At 44.8% G+C, this 23,458-nt stretch overlaps 1 protein-coding gene across 2 annotated transcripts; it reads right to left on the reverse strand.

Annotated features, from left to right (window-relative positions):
- Positions 1-13,541: 13,541 nt before the first annotated feature.
- LOC310710213 (putative CENPB DNA-binding domain-containing protein 1) lies at positions 13,542-15,601 on the reverse strand. Of its 2 annotated transcripts, none has more exons than XM_083510854.1 (3): positions 15,279-15,601; positions 14,594-14,665; positions 13,542-14,404 (listed from the first exon to the last, which is right to left on the reverse strand). In XM_083510854.1, exon 3 carries the CDS (start codon positions 14,385-14,387, stop codon positions 13,605-13,607), a length of 783 nt encoding a protein of 260 aa, XP_083366980.1. In that variant the 5' UTR covers positions 14,388-14,404; positions 14,594-14,665; positions 15,279-15,601; the 3' UTR covers positions 13,542-13,604. The 2 variants fall into 2 exon arrangements, with proteins under 2 accessions (XP_083366980.1, XP_083366981.1); XM_083510855.1 differs by having other exon boundaries at positions 13,542-14,413.
- Between the last annotated feature and the right edge of the window lie 7,857 nt (positions 15,602-23,458).

The following is a 23,458-nucleotide window of genomic DNA, read 5'->3' on the forward strand; positions in this document are numbered from 1 at the left end:
TCCTTCTCCCCTGCGGAATTGTGGGAATTGTTCTGTTTGGGTGTGCATTTTTGGATGTTTCATTGATTGTTTGTGGCTAATTTTGTTATGTTGCTGCCATGTTGTTTCTTCCATGTTGTAAGCTGCCTTGAGGATAGTTTGAAGAAGAAGAAGAGTTTGGATTTGGTATCCCGCCTTTCACTCCCTTTAAGGAGTCTCAAAGCGGGTCACATTCTCCTCTCCCTTCCTCCCCCACAACAAACACTCTGTGAGGTGAGTGGGGCTGAGAGACTTCAAAGAAGTGTGACTGGCCCAAGGTCACCCAGCAGCTGCAGGTGGAGGAGCGGAGACGCGAACCCGGTTCACCAGATCACGAGACTACCGCTCTTAACCACTACACCACACTGGCTCACACAGTTTGAACTTTGGAAAGGTGTCATAGAAATAAAATTATGCATGCAAGCCTGTGAGAGGGAAGCTGGGATTCCTAGGATGTTGAGCATAAGGAGAGCCTGCTGGATCAAGCACATAGCTGTCAACGTTCCCCCCTTTTTAAGGGAAACTCCCTTACTCCGAATAGGATTCCTCGCAAGAAAAGGGAAAAGCGGACAGCTATGATGAAGCTATCAACCTCTCTGCTCCAACTTCTTGCTCCCACGGTGCCCAACCAGCTGCTCCAAAGGGAAACCTGCAAGGCCCTGATCCGAGCATGAAAACAACTCTCCCCACCTCCTTTGGTTCATAGCAAGTGGTACTGAGAAGCAGGGCTGCCTCCATTAGAACAGGCGGAGAACAGCCATTGCAGCTGCCTGCTGTTGATCGCCTTCTTTTCCTCCCTGATTTTATCATGTTCAAGCCGTCTTGCTTGGTGGCCACCTCTGCCTCTTGCTGGAGTGAGTTCCATAGTTTAACAGGGTTCAAGTTTCCCGGGAGCAGGGCTGGGAGGCAACACTGCGCTCAGGGGCCAACTGAGAGTGAGGAGGCGACAAGTCTCAGGCTCCCCGTTCAGTGCGCAGGGAGCCCGCTGGGCTTTGAGGGGCTGGTGGTGGGAGGGACACAGAGCTGCCTTCGCGCCCCCCTGGCTCCCAAGAAGGCAATGCAGGGCTGAGCCACTCACCGTCAGGAGTTCCAAGAATAATTATTTGTATGCCGTTTGAAAACTTCCAAGGCACAATCTGGTAGCCCACGTAGACATAATACTTCCTGTTTCGGAGTGGGGGGAGGAAAGTGTTGAGGTGGGCAGCACTCAGCTCCTCCCAACTTAAACCCATCACTGTCGCCTGATCAAAGCCAGGTCACCTCACTGGGAGCAGCTGTGCTTTTTCCCAAGTAAAATTAGGTGCCCGTAGGCACCATGTCCACCCCAGCTGCTTGCCCGCTGTTCCACCCTCTCCGTCCCTCCCACCCCTCCCACTTTGCAACTGCCCCCCCCCACTGCCACTTCCCACGGCTGCAGGCACAGCCTCGCGGAGGTGCTTTGACGCGACCCTTTGACCATCGCCAAGTGTGAGCTGGACCATCAAGAAGGCTGATCGCCGAAGAATGGGTGCTTTTGAATTCTGGTGCTGGAGGAGGCTCTCGAGAGTCGCATGGGCTGCAAGAAGATCAAACCTCTCCATTCTGAAGGAAATCAGCCCTGAGTGCTCACTGGAAGGACAGATCCTGAAGCTGAGGCTCTAAGACTTTGGCCACCTCATGAGAAGAGAAGACTCCCTGGAAAAGACCCTGGTGTTTGGAAAGATGGAGGGCACAAGGAGAAGGGAGTGGAAGGCAGTGGAAGGCAGGAGTGCCTGGCGTGCTCTGGTCCAGGGGGTCATGAAGAGGCAGACACAATTAAATGACTCAACAACAACAAAGCTCCTTCCTGGAAGTTGCCCGGTGACAGGCAGCCAAAGCAGTGCCTTCAGCCCGGCAGCGGAGGAAGCGGCAAAGGCGCGGGGATGGGGGGTGGGGGAGGGAGCGGGGGTCAGGCAAGCGAGGTGGCGGTAAGGCGCACCGGCCTGACCATCTCAGAAAAAGCACTGGCTGTGGGGACGTGGTTTCTGTGACAAGGCCCTGGCTCCCCCAGCAAGGCGCGCTGTGCGTTTTCTGACCTCCACATTCAAGCTTGGGGATTTTCAACCCTCCCCCTTGCACTGTTCCTCCTGGGCCAGTTCCTCCCCATAATTGCCTGTTTGCTTATTGGAAGTGATTCTGGTCTGCCCCTCAGGCAACAGTCTGAAAGGTAAAGAATAAAGCGCAGACATGGAGACAAACGCAGCTCCAAAGGAAACCTCCAGCAGCAGCAGCAACAGAAACCCAGGTGAGAGAGGGGATGGAGAGGAACCAGGTAAGTGCAGGAGAGGCGGCTTGTGGGGCAAGAACAGATCATCCTCTGTTTGGGGCTCTGGGTAGGAGTGCCGCCTCTGAGATGGGCTGATGTGTGGGGAGCGGATGGGAGGGGGAATCTCGGCTCTAAGGAAGGGGTCAGCAACCTGTGGTCCACGGGGGTCGTTTAACCGGCCCCTGAGCCACCCCCGAACTGAGCTGCTTGTTCGGCGAGTCCCCGCGCACTGCAATAAACCAGCGCAGCACAGTATGGGGACTCGCTGCTGTGGCGCCGAAAATCGTGCCTATGCATGCGCAGACACCAGAAATCATGCATGCGCGCGCTCACACTCGCTGACAATCTGGCCCACAGAGAGATCTCCGCTGGAGTGAACCAGCCCAGGTGAGGCAAACCTTGCCGACTTCTCCTCTAAGGTGCCCCAGCCTGGATGCTTGGGGGGCGGGGGAAGCCAAAGTTCTGCTTTGTATCATTGCAGGAAGGGACTGCAAAAGACGACCCCCGCTTTCACAAAACAGAATCACAAAACAGAATCGGGGGCCGGATCTGGCCCAACTGCCTTCAGGATCCAGCCCGCGGACTGCCCAGGAATCGCTGTGGTGATCGGCGTGGGGATTCTGATCATTCGGGCTTCGTCATTTCCCCCCATCCACACTGCCACGGCGGCGGCTCCTCCCTCCCTCCTCCTGGCTTCTCCCTGCCCTGCCTAGAGGAGGAAGGGGGCTGGGCTTTGTTGAGCCGCGGATGGCTGAGTGCCATTTTACGCAGCCCTTCTCCGGACCCAGCCCTTTCGCGCCACTCATCGTCCCTCCACCACCACCACCACCCGCCCCTGCCACTCGCAAGGCACAGGTAAGCAGCCACGGGGCTCGTCCGGTGCTGTGGAGAAGGGAGGGGAGAGTTGGTGGGGTGGTGGTGGTGGTGGTTTTCTTCAAAAGATAGTCCAGCCCCACAAGATAAAAATTGTTGGAAGTGTAAGGAGAAGGAGGGGAATTTCCTCCATATGTGGTGGACGTGTCCTAGCCTCACCTGTCCTCCACCTTCGCCTCCTCATTGGCTTGTCGAATCTGCCGCCGTATCCCCTGCTGCAAGCGTCCTGCAAAGCCGTTGGCTCCATTGCCTGCAAGGAGGAATCCAGTCCAGGGTGAGGGTCGCGCTCTCCAGCCCCCTGCCCACTCCTCCCTTCCTTCTCCACCGAGGCGTAGCCACAAATCAAGTAAATAAATAAAAATACTCAGCAAACTGACCAAACAAGCCGCAGGTAGCTCGGTTCTGCCGCCCCCCTAACAAAAGTCCTGCCCCCCCGAAATCCTGGCCATGCCCATACCTCTATGATGCTCTACACCTCTATGATGGCATCCCGCTCCTCTTTGATGGGCACCTAGCCCAGCACCCTCATGATGGTGCCCAACTGCTTGGTGCTGATGTCTTCACTACCATCAGCATCAAATCATAATCATAATCACAAACATAATCACAATCATTTATTACTTATACCCTGCCCATCTGGCTGGGTTTCCCCAGCCACTCTGGGTGCCTTCCAACAGGAGATTAAAAATGCATTAAAACATCAGTCATTAAAAGCATCCTTCAGAGGTCCTTCCACCACCAACTGCAGCACTCTCCACCTTCCTTTGCTCAGAGATGGGTTGAGATTTGCAGGGGCTAGTTTGGTTTTCGCCGGAGCCCTGAGGTCCACCAGCTGGAGCCAGCTGCACAGCAGCAGCTCAGGGCAGGGGTGTCTACTTAGAATCCCGTCCGTGAAGAAGGCAGGGCATAAATACCCTAAACTGACTCCCCATCTCCATGCCTTCCTGAGTCCTTGCCCCTCCAAGCAATCCCCAAACTTACATAGTATGGATGGCAGCAGAGCCCAGAGGATGAGCGAGGGACCCATTGCAAAGAAGAAGCTGGTGGACCTCACGCTGGAAGGCAGCTCTGAATGGTGCTCAGGGCTGAGATTGGCAGCCATATATCCTCCTCCCTCCCCCCTCTCCCCCGCCTCTCCTGGGTTGGGCTGGGACAGAAGCCAAGCGGATTTGAGTGTGTGGGTCCAGCTGGCTCCTGGTCCAGATAATTTCCCTGTGATAATCAATCAAAAATAACACAAGAGGCACCTGCTGGATCTAGCCAATGGCCATCTGGTCCAGCGTCCTCTTCTCACAGTGTCCGACCAGGATCTGGGCAGAAGAGCAATACCCTCCCCTGCTGTGTTTTCCAGCCCCTGGTTTCTGAAACATTGCTGCCTCCAACTGTGGAGACAAAGCATAAATGTGGTGCCTGGTAGCCATTGGTCCAGCAACAGGAACCAGTAAGCAGCCCTTATAGAATCACAGAACCATGGAATGGTAGAGTTGGACGTGGTCCAAGGGTCATCTATGCAAGGGTCATCCATGCAAGAACCTCAGTTTAGGCATCCATGACAGATGACCATTTGGCCTCCACTTAAAAATTGCCAACAAAGGAGAGTCCACCACATAGAATCATAGAATCATAGAATCATAGAGTTGGAAGGGACCACAAGGGCCATCGAGTCCAACCCCCTGCCAAGCAGGAAACACCATCAGAGCACTCCTGACATATGGTTGTCAAGCCTCTGCTTAAAGACCTCCAAAGTAGGAGACTCCACCACACTCCTTGGCAGCAAATTCCACTGTCGAACAGCTCTTACTGTCAGGAAGTTCTTCCTAATGTTGAGGTGGAATCTTCTTTCTTGTAGTTTGGATCCATTGCTTCGTGTCCGCTTCTCTGGAGCAGCAGAAAACAACCTTTCTCCCTCCTCTATGTGACATCCTTTTATATATTTGAACATGGCTATCATATCACCCCTTAACCTCCTCTTCTCCAGGCTAAACATGCCCAGCTCCCTTAGCCGTTCCTCATAAGGCATCGTTTCCAGGCCTTTGACCATTTTGGTTGCCCTCCTCTGGACACGTTCCAGTTTGTCAGTGTCCTTCTTGAACTGTGGTGCCCAGAACTGGACACAGTACTCCAGGTGAGGTCTGACCAGAGCAGAATACAGTGGCACTATTACCTCCCTTGATCTAGATGCTATATTCCTATTGATGCAGCCCAGAATTGCATTGGCCGTTTTAGCTGCCGCGTCACACTGTTGGCTCATGTCAAGTTTGTGGTCAACCAAGACTCCTAGGTCCTTTTCACATGTACTGCTCTCAAGCCAGGTGTCACCCATCTTGTATTTGTGCCTCTCATTTTTTTTGCCCAAGTGCAATACTTTACATTTCTCCCTGTTAAAATTCATCTTGTTTGTTTTTGCCCAGTTCTCTAATCTGTCAAGGTCATTTTGAAGTGTGATCCTGTCCTCTGGGGTGTTAGCCACCCCTCCCAGTTTGGTGTCATCTGCAAATTTGATCAGGATGCCATTGAGTCCATCATCCAAGTCGTTGATAAAGATGTTGAATAAGACCGGGCCCAAGACAGAACCCTGTGGCACCCCACTAGTCACTCTTCTCCAGGATGAAGAGGAACCATTGATGAGCACCCTTTGGGTTCGGTCAGTCAGCCAGTTACAAATCCACTGAGTGGTAGCATAGTCAAGACCACATTTTACCAGCTTCTTTACAAGAATATCATGGGGCACCTTGTCAAATGCCTTGCTGAAATCAAGGTAGGCTACATCCACTGCGTTCCCTTCATCTACCAGGCTTGTAATTCTGTCAAAAAACGAGATCAGGTTAGTCTGACATGACTTATTTTTCAGAAATCCATGCTGACTATTGGTGATCACAGCATTCCTTTCAGGGTGCGCACAGACTGTTTGCTTAATGATCTGCTCCAGAATCTTCCCTGGTATTGATGTCAGACTGACTGGGCGGTAATTATTTGGGTCCTCTCTTCTCCCCTTTTTGAAAATAGGGACAACATTTGCCCTCCTCCAGTCTGCCGGGACTTCGCCTGTTCTCCAGGAATTCTCAAAGATGACTGCCAGTGGTTCTGAGATCACATCTGCCAGTTCTTTTAATACTCTTGGATGCAGTTCATCTGGCCCTGGAGACTTGAATACATCTAAACTAGCCAAGTATTCTTGTACTATCTCCTTAGTTATTCTGGGCTGTGTTTCCTTTGCTGAATCATTTGCTCCAAATTCTTCAGGTCGGGCATTGTTTTCTTTATCGGAGAAGACTGAGGCAAAGAAGGCATTGAGGAGTTCAGCCCTTTCTGTGTTCCCTGTTTGCATTTCACCATCTTCTCCTGTGAGTGACCCCACTGTTTCTTTGTTCTTCCTTTTGCTACGAACATACCCTTAAAAGCCTTTTTTGTTGCTTTTAACCTCTCTAGCAAGCCTGAGTTCATTCTGTGCTTTAGCTTTTCTGACTTTGTGTCTACACGTGCTGGCTATTGGTTTGAATTCCTCTTTGGTGGTTTCCCCCCTTTTCCATTTTTTGTACACATCCTTTTTTAATCTTAACTCAGTTAAAAGTTCTTTAGATAGCCACCCTGGCTTCTTCAAGCACCTTCCATGTTTCCGTCTCATTGGTATTGCCTGACGTTGTGCTTTTACTATCTCCCTCTTAACAAACTCCCAGCCATCATGAACCCCCTTTCCTTTTAGTATTACTGTCCATGGGATCTCACCCAGCACTTCCCTAAGTTTTATGAAGTCAGCTTTCTTAAAGTCAAGAAATTGAGTCCTAGTATGCTTGGCTGTTCCTTTCCGCTGTATAGTAAACTTCAGAAGAGCATGATCACTCGCGCCTAATGATCCTTCCACTTCTACCCCACTAACCAGGTCATCAACATTGGTTAGGACCAGATCTAAAATGGCTGTTCCTCTTGTTGCTTCTCCCACTTTCTGGACAATGAAGTTGTCTGCAAGGCCAGTGAGGAACCTGTTTGACCTTATGCTCTTGGCTGAGTTTGACATCCAACAAATATCCGGGTAATTGAAGTCCCCCATTACTACTATCTCCCTTCCTTTTGCATGCTTGGCCATCTGTTCCAGGAAGGCATCATCTATGTCCTCCCTTTGGCTTGGGGATCTATAGTAAACTCCCACAATGAGGTCTCTGTTATTCTTCTCTCCCTTAATTTTGACCCAAATGCTCTCACTTTGGCTTTGAGGTTCTAAATTTTGGATTTCTTCACAGGTATACACATCCCTGACATATAACGCCACTCCTCCTCCTTTCTTGTCTGGTCTGTTTCTCTGAAATAGATTGTATCCCCCCATTATTACATTCCAATCGTGGGACTTATCCCACCAGGTTTCAGTGATGCCTATTATGTCATATTTAGTTTGCTGTACCAAGAGCTCAAGCTCATCTTGTTTATTTCCCATGCTTTGCGCATTAGTGTACAGACATTGAAGTCTATTAATCATTCCCCCGTGTCTCTTATTTAAGGATTTTTTCCTCCCACCACTAGGTCTGCGTGCTGTTTGCTCCATTTGGTCTATGACATTTGGATGATCATCTTCATCAATTGATAGACTCCTACCTTCAGGAGCACTGTCTCCCTCCCCCACATTAGTCAGTTTAAAGCCCTCCTGATGAGGTTTCTGAGATTTTTGGCAAAAACATTTCTCCCAACCGTTGTGAGGTGCAGCCCATCGCTTGCCAGAAGTCCATCTTCAAGAAACTGCAGTCCGTGATCTAAGAATCCAAAGCGTTCCTGTTTACACCATTTGCGAAGCCAGCTGTTCATTTCCACTATTTTCCCCTCTCTCCCTGGGCCACGTCGTTCAACTGGGAGGACAGATGAGATGACAATTTGTGCATTTAGTTGCTTCAATTTCCTGCCGAGAGCCTCGTAGTCTCTTTTGATCTTCTGGAGGCTATTGCTTGCAGTGTCATTGGTTCCCACATGAACCAAGAGGAAGGGGTATTTGTCAGTGGGTTTTATGATTCCTTGCAGTCGTTCAGTTACATCTTGGATCTTAGCCCCGGGGAGACAGCACACTTCCCGAGACATCTTGTCAGGCCCACAGATCACTGCTTCTGTTCCCCTCAGTAGGGAATCCCCTATCACCACTACACGCCTCCTCTTAGGTTTGGTCGGGGTTCTTCCGTGAGCTGTCCGTTCCAAGATCGCCTGCACATTCCCTGAGGACTGACTTTGCTGCTCGTCTTCATATACCTGATCGACTGTAATGAGGGAGAGATCCTCAAATGGAGTCTGCTCTTCGTCTTCCATGTTAGGGGAGAGGACCTCAAAGTGATTGTGTATTTCTAAACAATCAGAGCAAACCCTGGGCCTCCTACTTCTTTGAGTCACGTTTCTCCATATATCTGGCTCCTGTGTTGGTGAACTAGCCTCCTTCTCAGGGGAGTCCCCTGTCTCCTCCTTGGTGGAGACGGTGTGCTCTGTTGCTTCCAAGAAGAGCTCCAGCTCTCTAATTCTTTGGAGCGTAGCTACACGTTCCTCCAGTTTCTGGACTTTGTCTTTTAAGAGGGCAATCAACATGCAATTGCTGCAGGTAAAGCTGCCTGCAACCTTTGGCAAGATGGCAAACATTGCGCAGGAACCGCAGGCGACTGCAGCTGTTCCCTCCCCCTCCATCTTGAGAACGTGTCGTTGGGGGTGGCTACAGCGGTCCTCCATCATAAAAAGCGTGAAGACAGGACAAATAACTCCCCCAACAAGAAAAACACCTAGGTCTCCCCCAACAAATGTTTGAGACTAGCTCCCCTAAATCTAAAAGATGGATCAAACTCCGCGCACCGCAAGGCGTGCGCCGCTGCCCTTCTAGGTCTGATAAGCTCCTCCCACAGCTAATCCCCTGCCTCAACAGAAACCCTGCCCCCTCTGACCTTTGCACAGGGAAAACAGCTAATCAGCCACAAAGAAACACACAAGAAAACCCTTTTTGCTCCTTTTTCAACTGCTGCCCTTCTAGGTCTGATAAGCTCCTCCCACAGCTAATCCCCTGCCCCCTCTGACCTTTGCACAGGGAAAACAGCTAATCAGCCACAAAGAAACACACAAGAAAACCCTTTTTGCTCCTTCTTCAACTGCTGCCCTTCTAGGTCTGATAAGCTCCTCCCACAGCTAATCCCCTGCCTCAACAGAAACCCTGCCCCCTCTGACCTTTGCACACCTTCTCCATTCTTCCACTGTTGGGATTTCTTCCTGCTTCCATCTTTGGGCCAGAAGTATCCTTGCAGCAGTCACTGCGTATTGAAACAGTTTACAGTCTCTCTTATTAATTTCGTTTCCTACCATACCTAATAGGAAGGCCTCTGGTTTTTTAACAGACGTATATTTCAGCATCTTTTTCAATTCATTGTATATCATTTCCCAGAAGCCTTTCACCCTTTTACACTTCCACCACATATGATAGAAAGTACCTTCTTTTTCTTTACATTTCCAACACTTGTTGCATGTTTTGTACATTTTAGCCAGTTTAACTGGCGTTATATACCACCTGTAAACCATTTTCATTACATTTTCTTTCAACGCAGTACATGCCGTAAATTTTAACCTTTCATTCCATAATTTCATCCAGTCATCATACTGTATATTATAACCAAAATCTCTTGCCCAATGTATCATTACAGCTTTTACCTCTTCATCTTTTGTATGCCACTCCAGCAACATTTTATACATTTTAGACAGATTTTTATACTCATTATTCAATACCTCCACTTGAAATTTTGATTCTTTACCTTCATACCCGCACATTTTACAATCTTTTTTAAACATTTCATTGATCTGATAGTAATGTAACCAGTCATAAACAGATTCTTTCACCTCTTCATAAGTTTTCATTTTCCATTTCCCCCCTCTCTTATTACCAATTCTCCATATGTTGTCCACCTCCCCCTCATATTGATTTTTTTCACACTCATCACTTCTAATGGTGAAATCCAATGGGGGAGTCTAGGTTCCAACAAATTCTTATACCTCTCCCACACCTCTATCAGTGATCTTCGAAAGATGTGGTTTTCGAAACCTTTGTGATTTTTTTTCTTTTCATACCATAGATATGCATTCCAACCAAATCTGTTATCAAATCCTTCTAAATCTAACAACTCTCCATTCTCTAATTTGATCCATTCCTTTATCCAACAGAGGCATGATGCTTGGTAATATATTTTCAAGTCTGGCAGGGCGAAGCCACCTCTTTCTTTCGCATCTGTTAATAACTTAAACTGAATCCTTGGCTTCTTGCCCTGCCAGATATATCTTGAAATTATTTTTTGCCATTCTTTAAAAATTGATGCCCCCTTGATTACTGGCAATGATTGGAAAAGGAATAACATCTTTGGTAGCACACTCATTTTTATTGTAGATATTCTTCCACACAGAGAGCCAGTGTGGTGTAGTGGTTAAGAGCGGTAGTCTCGTAATCTGGGGAACCGGGTTCGCGTCTCCGCTCCTCCACCTGCAGCTGCTGGGTGACCTTGGGCCAGTCACACTTCTCTGAAGTCTCTCAGCCCCACTCACCTCACAGAGTGTTTGTTGTGGGGGAGGAAGGGAAAGGAGAATGTTAGCCGCTTTGAGACTCCTTCGGGTAGTGATAAAGTGGGATATCAAATCCAAACTCCTCCTCCTCCTCTTCTTCTTCTTCTTCTTCTTCTTGCCTTTATCCCAGGTATACAAGTGGGAGCTAAACAGCACAAATTGAAAGCACTTGCTGATGACTTAGTATTGACTTTACAGGAGCCAGAATCTAGTACTAAAAGGGTATTGGAACTGATTCAAGAATTCGGACAGGTAGCAGGTTTTAAGTTGAATAAGATGAAAACTAAGGTTTTAGAGAAAAACTTAACTGTGAATGAGAGATAGAAGTTTCAGGAGGAGACAGGACTAACATTGGTTAAGAAAGTGAAATATTTAGGGGTTAACATGACTGTTAAAAATGTGAATTTATTTAAGGATAGCTATGAAAAATGCTGGATTGAAGTGAAAAAGGATTTAGAAATATGGACAAATTTGAAGTTATCATTGTTAGGCCGAATTGCTGTGATAAAAATGAATGTGTTGCCAAGGATGTTGTTTTTGTTTCAAACATTGCAAATTATGGATAAGATGGATTGTTTCAAGAAGTGGCAGAAAGATATTTCCAGATTTGTTTGGCAGGGCAAGAAGCCTCAAATAAAATTTAAGATATTAACTGATGCTAAAGAAAGAGGTGGATTTGCCCTGCCAGACCTTAAACTTTATTATGAATCAGCTGCTTTTTGCTTGCTGAGAGAATGGCTGCTTCTTGAAAACACTGACGTGTTGGATCTAGAAGGCTTCAATAATGCATTTGGCTGGCATGCATATTTGTGGTACGATAAGGTAAAAGCACATAATGCGTTTAAAAATCATATAGTTAGAAAAGCATTGTTTACTGTTTGGATAAGATATAAGGATTTGTTAGAAAAGAAAACCCCAAGATGGCTGTCACCAATGGAAGCGAAGGCACAGAAAAAACTCAATATGGAGGCCAAATGGCCGAAATATTGGGAAATTCTGGAACAAGATGGAGACAGAATAAAATTGCAGAGCTTTGAAAAATTGAAAAACAAAGTGCGAGATTGGCTCCATTATTACCAAATAATGGAGGCATACAATTTGGACAAAAAAGTTGGTTTCCAGGTGGAAAAATCAAAATTAAAAACAGAATTGTTAGATCCAAAAATCAAGAATTTGTCAAGAATGTATAATTTGCTGTTGAAATGGAACACTCAGGATGAAATGGTGAAATCAGCCATGATTAAATGGGCACAAGATGTTGGACATAACATAATGATGGCTGACTGGGAACAGTTATGGACCACAGGTATGAAATTCACGGCATGTAATGCCCTGAGAGAAAATTAAATGAAAATGATATACAGGTGGTACATGACACCAGTCAAGCTTGCAAAAATCTACCATTTGCCCGACAATAAATGTTGGAAATGTATGAGACTGAAGGTACATTCTTTCACCTTTGTTGGACATGCCCTAGGATTAAGACATTCTGGGAGATGATATATAATGAAATGAAAAAGGTATTCACATATACCTTCCTGAAGAAACCAGAGGCCTTTCTCCTGGGCATGGTCGGCCAATTGGTGCCAAAGAAGGATAGAACTTTTTTTATGTATGCCACAACAGCAGCAAGAATACTTATCGCGAAGTATTGGAAGACACAAGATTTCCCCCCCTCTTTTTTCTTTTTCTTCTTAAAAATAATATTTATTAATTTTCCAACAAATTAAACATAACACTACAAAACACACACACAAAAAAACATACACTACAATACAAAAAAAGAAACAAACAAAACAAAACAAAAACCATTTATAACACAATCCAATTTCAACATCTTATCTTTCTTTCCCTTATTTCCTCGACCTCCTCACACCTCCCTTTTTGTATTCCACTTCTGTTAATTGTTTCAGCAATTCCTTTCCATCTTCCTCTGTTTCCTATCCTATAATTGTCTTAACACATTCTAACCTTATTTTCCCCTTTAATACTCTATTAATCTATTTATGCTTAATTCCTTATAACATTTCTACTAAAGCCATATAACTAGATTCCAACCTTTTCCTAACATTCATTAATTTTACAGTATTTCTGTAAATTGTCTTTAAACTTTTCCCAATCTTCTTCCACCGACTCTTCTCCCTGGTCTCGGATTCTGCCAGTCATTTCCGCCAATTCCATGTAGTCCATCAACTTCATCTGCCATTCTTCCCTGGTGGGTAAATTTTTTGTCTTCCAATATTTCGCGATGAGTGTTCTTGCTGCTGTTGTTGCATACATAAAAAAAGGAATTGCTGAAACAATTAATAGAAGTGGAATACAAAAAGGGAGGTGTGAGGAGGTCGTTGAAATAAGTGAATGAAAGATAAGATACTGAAATTGTTTGATGTGTTTTAAACTGTTTTTGTTTTCTTTTGTTAGTTTAATGTGTTAGTGTCATGTAGTGTTTTTGTATTGTACTGTATTGTATTGTGTTTTTTTGTAGTGTTTAAATTGTTGGAAAAGTAATAAATATTATTTTCAGAAATAAAATAAAATATTGCCTTTATCCCATTATAAAATTCCTTTCTCACTTCCATATACAGTGGTGCCCCGCAAGACGAAATTAATTCGTTCCGCAAGTTTTGTCGTCTAGCGAATTTTTCGTCTTGCGAATCACGAAATCCCATAGGAATGCATTGAAAATCAATTAATGCGTTCCTATGGTCAAAAAAAGTCCAAACAAAGCCAAATTTGGTACAACAACAGTTTATTAACTGCTCTTTAAAGTCACACATACTATAAAGAGCAGTTCAAAAATTGAAGGGAAAATAAATTAACTTTATAAACATGACAGAAAAACATTTAAAAATCAACAAAGTGTACAATACATTTTCTAGGACTCTGGGGGACAACTCGAAGAAGGTTCCTCTTCCACTCTTTGCTTCTTGCTGAAGAACCTGTCCATGGTCTGCTGCTTCATCCGCCTTTTCAGCACCTCCCTGAAAGGCGACATGACCCTCGTATCAAAAGTGTTCGCAAGGTCATGTGCCACGTGCTTGTCAGGGTGGTGCCGCTGTGCAAAAGCCTGCACATCCTTCCACTTCAGGCAAATGTCCCTCAGTTCTTTGGAGGACAGCCGTTCCTCAGTTGCTTCCTCCTGGAACTCCGCTGCAAAGTCTTCAGCCGCAGGAACATCAGAACTGGCAGCCTCTCCATGCCTGACCACGCTGTGGATGCCAGATCTCATCTTGAACCGGTCAAACCAGCCTCTGCTTGCCTTGAAGACTTCTGGCTCGCCTGAGGTTCCTGGCTGTTCCCGGATGAGGTCTGCGTGCAAGGCCTTGGCCTTCTCACAAATGACGGCCTCAGACACTGTGTCCCCTGCACGCTGCTTCTCTTCTATCCAGATGAGCAGCAACTTCTCGACCTCCTCCAGAACAGCTGGGCGGTTCTTCACGATCCTGGTGACTCCCTTGGCTGCATCAGTCACCAGGATCTTCTCCCTCATCTTCAGGATGGTGCCGATGGTTGATGGATTCCTCCCGTACTCCCTGGTGATGTCCATCACACGCATTCTGCTGTCGTGCTTCCGGATGATCTCCTTCTTCATTTCCAGCGTCACCTTCTCCTCCTTCCTCTCGCCAGCCACCGCAGCAGCAGTCTTCTTGGGTCCCATGGCAGCACAGCTCTTACCTTCGTAAACTCAGAAAAAGAAAAAGAAAAAGAAATCAGTGATGTGCTTCAAATCCAAAAAATTCAAAAGCACCCAGCCACCCACCACACAGAAATTAAAACCCAGAACCAAGTTCTTGAATCCCAAAAACCCCAACCCAAAATCCAAAATCCAACCCCCCCAAAAAAAGTTTTAAAAGTTTAACTTACCAAATGGATGCAAGAGAAGTTCTGGAAAAGCTTCAACAATCAATCACCGAAGTCTTCAGAAACCTCAAATGGCTGCAAAATAAGTTTTGGAAAAGCTTAAAAAATCACCAATGCCTTCAAAAACCTCAACTGTTCCCACAGACACCCACCCACCCACCACACAGAAATTGCAAACCCCTCGCCAACTGCTCCCCCAGCCCCTCCCCAACTGCTGCAAACCCCTCCCCAACTGTTCCCCCACCCAGACAAAAAAAAATTTCAAAAAATAACAACATGGCTCAATGGTCCCAGATTCCTGCAGAAACCTCTCCAACTGTTCCCCCAGCCAGCCAGCACTCAGAAATTCAAACTCAGGAAAAAAAATTTGAAAAAAAAACCACCTGGCCCAATGGTCACAGAAAATCATAAAAATTCCCAAAAAAGCCCCACAAGCTCCCAGATTCCTGCAGAAACCTCTCCAACTGTTCCCCCAGCCAGCCAGCACTCAGAAATTCAAACTCAGAAATTTTTTTTTTTAAAAAAAACCAACCTGGCCCAATGGTCACAGAAAATCATAAAAATTCCAAAAAAGCCCCACAAGCTCCCAGATTATCGCAACCCCCCCCCAACACCAAGTCCTTGAATCCCAAACACCCCAACCCAAAATCCAACCCCCCCCAAAAAAAGTTTTAAAAGTTTAACTTACCAAATGGATGCAAGAGAAGTTCTGGAAAAGTTTTGGAGAAGCTTCAAAAGTGAGCAAAGTCTGAGAAAAGGCTACAAAACCACGTGCTAACAGTTGCTCCTCGAAGTCAAGGCGCAACTGCAGCTGTTCAAGCTAAGCACCCTTGGTTTTAACGGTTTTTAGACAAAGGAAACAAAATCGCGAGACGTTTTCGTCTTGCGAAGCAAGCCCATAGGGAAATTCGTCGTGCGAGGCAACTCGAAAACGGAAAAACCTTTCGTCTAGCGAGTTTTTTGTCTTGCGAGGCATTCGTCTTGCGAGGTACCACTGTACTCTAAATTTAACATGAAGTTCCATGATATATTGTCAAAGGCCTTTTCAGCATCCACAAAAATTATTTTTCATTCCTGGCATTCAGATATTCCAATATATTTATTATGTTTCTTATGTTATCTTTCTTTTTTTTAATAAAATTTTTATTGGTTTTACAATTTTTTATACACAATACAAACAAATAAAAAGACAAACAAACATGTATAATTTCATATCCTTTTTTTTCATAAACCTTACTTCTCGGACTCCCCCAAACCTCCCCTTTCTGCATCCAAAATTTCAAAATTATTTCAGCAAATCCTAACTTTAATCTTCTCAAATTCCTTCATTATTCTTTTCTTTAACTTAATCTTTTATCGCTGCAATCTCCTTATCTTTCTAAAGAACCTCAACATTTTAACATTCATCAATTTTATAATTTTATAATTTCTTAAGATAGATTTTAAATTTCTTCCAATCTTCTTCCTCCGTCTCTCTCCCCTGATCACGGATTCTGCCAGTCATTTCTGCCAATTCCATGTAGTCCATCACCTTCATCTGCCATTCTTCCAGAGTGGGTAGATCTTGTGTCTTCCAATACCTTGCGATGAGGATTCTTGCTGCTGTTGTAGCATACATAAAAAATGTCCTATCTTTCTTTGACACCAATTGGCAGGCAATGCCCAAGAGAAAGGCCTCTGGTTTCTTAGGGAAGGTACATTTAAGTACCTTTTTCATCTCATTATACTGAAATTGTTTGATGTGTTTTAAACTGTTTTTGTTTTGTTTTGTCAGTTTAATGTGCTAGTGTCATGTAGTGTTTTTGTATTGTACTGTATTGTATTGTTTATTTTTTTTGTAGTGTTTAAATTGTTGGAAAAGTAATAAATATTATTTTCAAAAATAAAATAAAACATTGCCTTTATCCCATTATAAAATTCCTTGCCCACTTCCATATACTCTAAATTTTTTAACATGAAGTTCCATGATATATTGTCAAAGGCCTTTTCAGCATCCACAAAAATTAAGATAGCTTGTTTTTCATTCCTGGCATTCAGATATTCCAATATATTTATTATGTTTCTTATGTTATCTTTCATCTGTCTGCCAGGAAGAAAACCCGCTTGATCCTTATGTATAAATTCTTGCAGTACTTTTTTCATTCTCTTTGCTAATATACCCGCGAAAATTTTATAATCAGTATTCAACAACGAAATAGGCCTATAATTTTTGACCTGCATCAAATCCGAATCTTGTTTTGGGATGAATGTGATAAAGGCTTCTTTCCATGTTTCCGGAATTTCGCTGTTCTTTAATATGTTATTTGTGACTTCTTTCAATGGTACAAGTAGGGTGCTTCTCATTTCCTTATAATATCTAGCTGTAAATCCATCTGGTCCTGGGGCTTTTCCTTTTTTCAATTCTTTTATTGCCTCTTTTATTTCTTCAGTTTCAATTGGGGCATTCAAAAAGGAGGGCGACCAAAAAGGAGGGCAACCAAAATGGTCAAAGGCCTGGAAACGATGCCTTATGAGGAACGGTTAAGGGAGCTGGGCATGTTTAGCCTGGAGAAGAGGAGGTTAAGGGGTGATATGATAGCCATGTTCAAATATAGAAAAGGATGTCACATAGAGGAGGAAGAGAGGTTGTTTCCTGCTGCTCCAGAGAAGCGGACATGGAGCAATGGATCCAAACTACAAGAAAGAAGATTCCACCTAAACATTAGGAAGAACTTCCTGACAGTAAGAGCTGTTCGACAGTGGAATTTGCTGCCAAGGAGTGTGGTGGAGTCTCCTACTTTGGAGGTCTTTAAGCAGAGGCTTGACAACCATATGTCAGGAGTGCTCTGATGGTGTTTCCTGCTTGGCAGGGGGTTGGACTCGATGGCCCTTGTGGTCTCTTCCAACTCTATGATTCTATGATTCTATGATTCTATGATTCTATGAAATACTTTTGAGCATTTTCTACTACTTTCTGATCATCCAACAGGTAGTCGTTCATTCTCCATCTAAACGTTCTTTCTTCAAAGCCCTTTAATTCAAATTTTATTGCACAGTTTTTCTTCTAAATTTTTGTAAAATTCTGTCTTATTTCCATTTGGTGCATAGATCCCGACAATTATTATTTTTTCTCCTTGCCACTTTATTTGAACTGCCATAACTCTGCCTTCTTCATCTTTAAAGATTTGTTGAGCTTCAATATTTTTCCTGATATACAAAACTACCCCTCTCTTTTTACTCTTATCTGAAGATATAAATTCATTTCCCAGTCTTTTATTGATTAATTTTTTTTTGTGCCTTCTCGCCACATGAGTTTCTTGTAGACAGATAATATCCAAATTTTTCTTTTTTAAATGTTGTTCAATTTTATTTTGGTTTTTTTATCGTTAATCCCATTGATGTTCCAAGTCCATAAATTCGGCTCCATTTTAGCCATTTTGAATTCTTTGTTATAAATTTTATAATCCGTCTCAACAGATGTGAGATTAAGACCATGGGAACAGGCTTTTCTGACCTTGACTAAAGATGAGTTGGAAAGAAGAATGGGTGCTTGCCTTATGCAAGACAAGTGCCCTGCTGGAACAGATGCATGAGAAGGTGGACTTGATGAATGAGAAAATGGATTTGACTGTTGCAGTTAATAACTGTGGGCAAATAGGGAATATTGATACAGAAATTATCCAGGGACCAACTCATGAATCTGTACTGACTGGGCAAGTGCAGAAGATAATGGAGGAGGATGCGGTTGCACCCCAAATAATACAAATGGAAAGTCCCGAGGCTCTACAGGAGTATGAGCCGTTGTCATTGAAGATTGAAGTTGGAGTGGGCCAGGGGGCGTCTGGAGTTGAGGAGGTTCCCAACGTTGGAGAGACCTTGGAATATGCTTTTAAATATTTTTTGGACTATATTGAGGATTGTGGGTAGTGGGACTGTGGGGAATGGACGGGTTTGATGAAGGGAGATGGAGACAATTTTGGCTTGGAATCCCCCAGAGGCCTACCCCTCAATGAGAAAGGAAAGAAACTAAGAAAGAGACCAACAAAAGACAAGGAAAAGGGCAAGTATAAACAAGAAGAAGAAGATCTGCAGAAGGGACATGGAAGAGACTTAAGGGCCTCGGACATAAGGCTTCCAGGTTGATGGACTAGATGGAATGGACAGTAAGGACTGACACGATCCGAGACCAGGAAGAAGGGACGTTGGATGAAGATTGGAAGAAAATCTATAAAGAAAATTTTCTATTTGGGGAATTGGCTAAAAATTAATGAATATTAGGGAAAATGTTGGAATGAAACTATATGACTTTAGCAGAAATGATATCAGGAGTAATGTACGGTATATTTGATAACTAAGATTCAAGCTTTAAGGTGTTTTAGGGTAAGATAAGGTTAAATTAATTAAGGTAATGTGAATAATAGAATATGGGGAAAGATGGAAAGGATTGGTTGAGTTAATTATTAGATTAAATTAGGTTAGGATAATTTTTTTAACAAAAATTGAGAAAGATGGAAAGAATTTGCTGAAATAACTAATTAAACTAGAATACAGAAAGGGAGGTGTGAGGAAGTCAATGAAACAAGCAAATGGAAGTTTTAGATATGTAATCGGGGATTTGTGTTGTTTTCTTTTTTCTTTTTATCTTTTTGTTGTATTGTTGTATTGGTTTCTGTGTTTTTTCTTTTTTGGGGGTCTATTATAGTGCTGTTTTTTAATGTTTTCTTCTTCTTCTTCTTATAATTCTGAAAACTATTAATAAATATTATTTTTTTAAAAAACAAACAGAAGAATCTATCCAAAAATAAACCCAAAAGTTGCCAAGGGCTCCCTATTTAAAAATATCAAATTTAACTTCAGCTGTACAAAACAGTTAGAGGGGAGAAGAGAGCAAAATAATTTTTAGTAGTCCAGACGGTTCCCCTAATTTATGCTGCCTAGTTTTGACTTTCCGTATTTTACTTATAGCTGGGTAACTCTATCTTTCCGTTAAAATGGGGGCACAAAAGTTCTACTTTGTTGCGCAGTTTTCTTGAAAGTGAAAGTACCGAGAAGTATCCTTCTCTTTACTTCCTTCAGACCCTTCGTTATATTGAGAGCCTTTTAAAGTCATAAAATAGTTACCCTCTGCTCCCTCCTTTAGTTATTCCCTTCTTGTGCAACTCTTTATTACTTTTTGCAGCAGTTTATATCACTTTTAGCAAGTTTTTTAAGAGGGAGAAGTTCTAGCCGCTTGCTGCGTTACCAACCTCCTCTCCGCGCTCCGCTCGTAGTCTTGCGTTGTTCTCCGATTTCAGATAAAAACTGACCTCTTTTTCCGCCTTCTTTTCCCAAAGCCTTCCTTTTGTATGCTCCAATTATATTCCAAAATCCAAATTTGGCTTAGATTCTTTGTTTTTGAGAATCGATCACTCGCCCTGCAAGCCTGGGGCTGCGCTCTCGAGGGTGAGACAATGGCTTCCCCGGTGCCTGCTTTCTCCGCCCGCCGTTCTCTTCGCTCCTGTTACGGAGTTACCTGACGGCCAGGTGATCTGCAGATGGCTCCGCTGGGCTCCTGACCCTCTGGTTTCCCTCCAGAGAGGTTTTGGGGGGCTACCGCGCCCTGTAGCACCCCCTTTTACCCTCGAGAACCTGGACTTTCTCTCTCCCGAGAAAGTCCCGCTTGCGTCGGATCCGTGGCTCGACCAGAAGAGCTTGTCTAACTGAATTAGTGCATCATTCCAGCTTTTCTAGCTGAAGGCATTGGTGCGTGTGAAATGCAAGTCAAGGCCCAAATGCGGAGAGGGGGAAATGTCATGCGGGTGTCATGCTGTGGCCGAGGGTGGGGTGTGGCACGTCAGACTTTCAAACCACGTCACCTACATTGCGCCTGCAATCTTGGCTACGTGCGGTAGGAGTGCGGGGAGTGGGAAAGGAGATGTCAGGGTGGGTGCCTGAAGCAGGTCAGGAATACGTTACTTAATAAGTAAGTAACCCAGGAATGGGTTACTTCTGGGTTTTGGCGGTCGCGCATGTGGAGAAGCGCTAAATCGTGCTTTGCGCATGCGCAGAAGAGCTGAATCGCAACCCGCTCATGCGTAGACGTGCAGATGAGGGTTGCGAACGCTGCGGGTTGTGAATGTGCATCCTGCATGGATCAGGTTCTCAACCCAAGCATCCACTGTAGGTCTTGCCCCAAGGAGGTGATTCTGAGGACTGAAGGTCCTCACCTTCCTACAGGTGCCTAAGCATAGCTGTCAACGTTTTCCCCTTTTAAAGGAAAATTCCCTTATTCCAAATAGGATTCCTTACAAGAAAAGGGAAAAGCTGACAGCTATGTGCCTAAGCCTGTAACTTGGCTTCTTGCAATGAGAGAACCGCCAGAAGGCCCTCAGCGCTGGACCTCAGTGTCCGGGTGGAATGATGGGGGTGGAGATGCTTCTTCAGGCATACTGGACCAAGGCTGTTTAGGGCTTTCAAGGTCAGCACCAACACTTTGAATTGTGCTCGGAAACGTACCGGGAGCCAATGTACGTCTTTCAGGACCCATGTTATGTGGTCTCGGCGGCCGCTCCCAGTCACCAGTCTAGCTGCCGCATTCTGGATTAGTTGTAGGCAGCCCCACATAGAGCGCACTGCAGTAGTCCAAGAGGGAGATAACCAGAGCATGCACCACTCTGGCGAGACAGTCTGCGGGCAGGGAGGGTCTCAGCCTGTGTATCGGATGGACCTGATAAACAGCTGCCCTGGACACAGAATTGACCTGCAGCTCCATGGACAGCTGTGTGCTCTGGTCCAGGGGGTCACGAAGAGGCGGACACGACTAAACGACTAAAGAACAACAACAAATTACTTCCCTTGATCTGGACACTCTACTTCTATTGATGTAGCCTAGAATAGCATTGGCTTTTTTTGCTGCTGCGCCACACTGTGGACTCATGCTAAGCTTGTGGTCCACCAAGACCACTGGATCCTTTTCACATGTACTGCTTGCAAGTCAGGTATCCCCCATCTTATATTTGTGCATCTGTTTCTTCTTGCCTAACTGCAGAACCTGGCACTGGTCCCTACTGAAATTCCTTTGGGCCCCGTTCTCTAATCTGGTTGAATCTTCTTGCAGCCGGGAGAAAGGGAATGCTATTCTAAGCTGCACCAACAGACATCTAGTGTCCTGATAAGGGGAAGTCATAGTCTTGCTCTGTTCTGCCTGGGGGATTCCTTCCCCTGGCTCTCTACCTTTTAACCAAAAAGCACTTCTAACGTCTTTCAACCCCTATCAACTTTAGAGGACTCTCCCACTGCTTGTGGGCAGGGTTTTCAGTGGACTTTGCCTTAGGAGATTCGGATTCATGTCTCATCTTGAAAGTCCAATTGGGGGAATAGCTAAGCAAATTTCCACTATGATCAGCACAACAGCTCGCCTTCTGATGATTTAGCTGGGCGATACTTTCTTTTCTTTTCAACCTCATGACATATCAGCAGAGAGATGGGGATAGCTCAGTCGGTAGAGCATGTGACCCATGTTGGGCAAAATATTCCTGGGCTGCAAGGGTTTGGACTCCATGACCCTCGTGGCCCCTTCCAACTCTGCAGTTCTACGATTCTACAAAATACCGGTATATGCTGAATGAATAAATGAATGAATGAACTTTATTACGGTCACAGACGTGGAGAAAAAAACCAAACATATAAATAAAATAGCAGTTAGGATTTTTTTTTTAACTGATAATTGTTAGAGCAAATAAGGACAAAGAAACAAGCATAGGATAAAACATCAGAATAAAATAAAAAGATTACACATGGATAATGGATGGATAAAAACTGATAATTAAAACAGATAAGAACTAAAAACAACTGTAAGAGCATAAGAACTAAAAGACTCGCTGTGAAAACAACTATAAGGCTGCAGAGTAGAAGCCTCTGAAACAGAGGACACTCACAACATTAGAAACTGATGTGCAAATACAGACAATTAAAACAATGTACAACAATAAACTATCCCAGGGAGTTGTCTCAGAGTCACCCAAAGACCCGCGTTTGGGGACTTTCATGCCGGACTACTTTGAGTTGGGCGATGGTCTGCGCCTACAGATTTGTACACAGAATCTGGCGCCCATCCAGGTCATCTTCTGATCTTTGCCTAACAGCAAAAGGTCAAATTTTTGCTTTTGCGGGAGGTCGGGGAGCCTCACCAGTAGGGGATCAATGATCTTACTACGTGCCTTGTAGAGTTTGGTGGTTAAAGAGTTCACCTTCTGGTGCTTCGTGTCTGAGGGAGGGACTTCTACGGGAAGTCAGGATGTCACGTCACAATTCCTTTCTTCTGTGAGTCTGCTTTCGTTTTCAGTCGGAGCCTGTTTGAGCAAGGAGTCGGAGTGTGTTTGAGCTAGGAGAAAGATGTCTGAAAGTTCGGACGGTGTAATTTTCTGCTTGTAAATAAAGCTTCTAGAATAGAAGACTCTGCCTCTGGACTATTTCACTCCCTTTCCTCCCACACGACAGCAACGCCGCTGCATCTCTGCTATTTCTGCCTCAGGTGAAGTTTCCCCCCAGAAGATTGCACTGAGAGAAAGCAGTGTTTTTTGGCACAGGGAAGCGCACTGGACAGGCAGAAGTCCAAAATGCCTCTTCATAAAAGGGACATCTAAAGAACAAGTGTTCTGGGCTTCCTGTCTCTTCCAGTGGACAGGTCAAACTCTCTGAGCATACTGGACTTTTCTAAAGGCTCCATCCAGGACCGGCGAGGGAAGAGCCGAGCTTCTGGCGAGTGTAAAGGCCCTTCTTGCATTTCTAGATGCAAGAAAGAAGAGATATGCTGCGGGTGCAGCTATATCTCTCTCACTTTCTCCAGTTTTATAGTCGGGGCACCTTGCGCAGTCCTGTTGTCTCTCAGTGTCTAATATTCTTTGCCTG

This window comes from Podarcis liolepis (assembly GCF_965112155.1).
Source record: "Podarcis liolepis genome assembly, chromosome: 6".
Classification (NCBI taxonomy): Eukaryota; Metazoa; Chordata; class Lepidosauria; order Squamata; family Lacertidae; genus Podarcis; species Podarcis liolepis.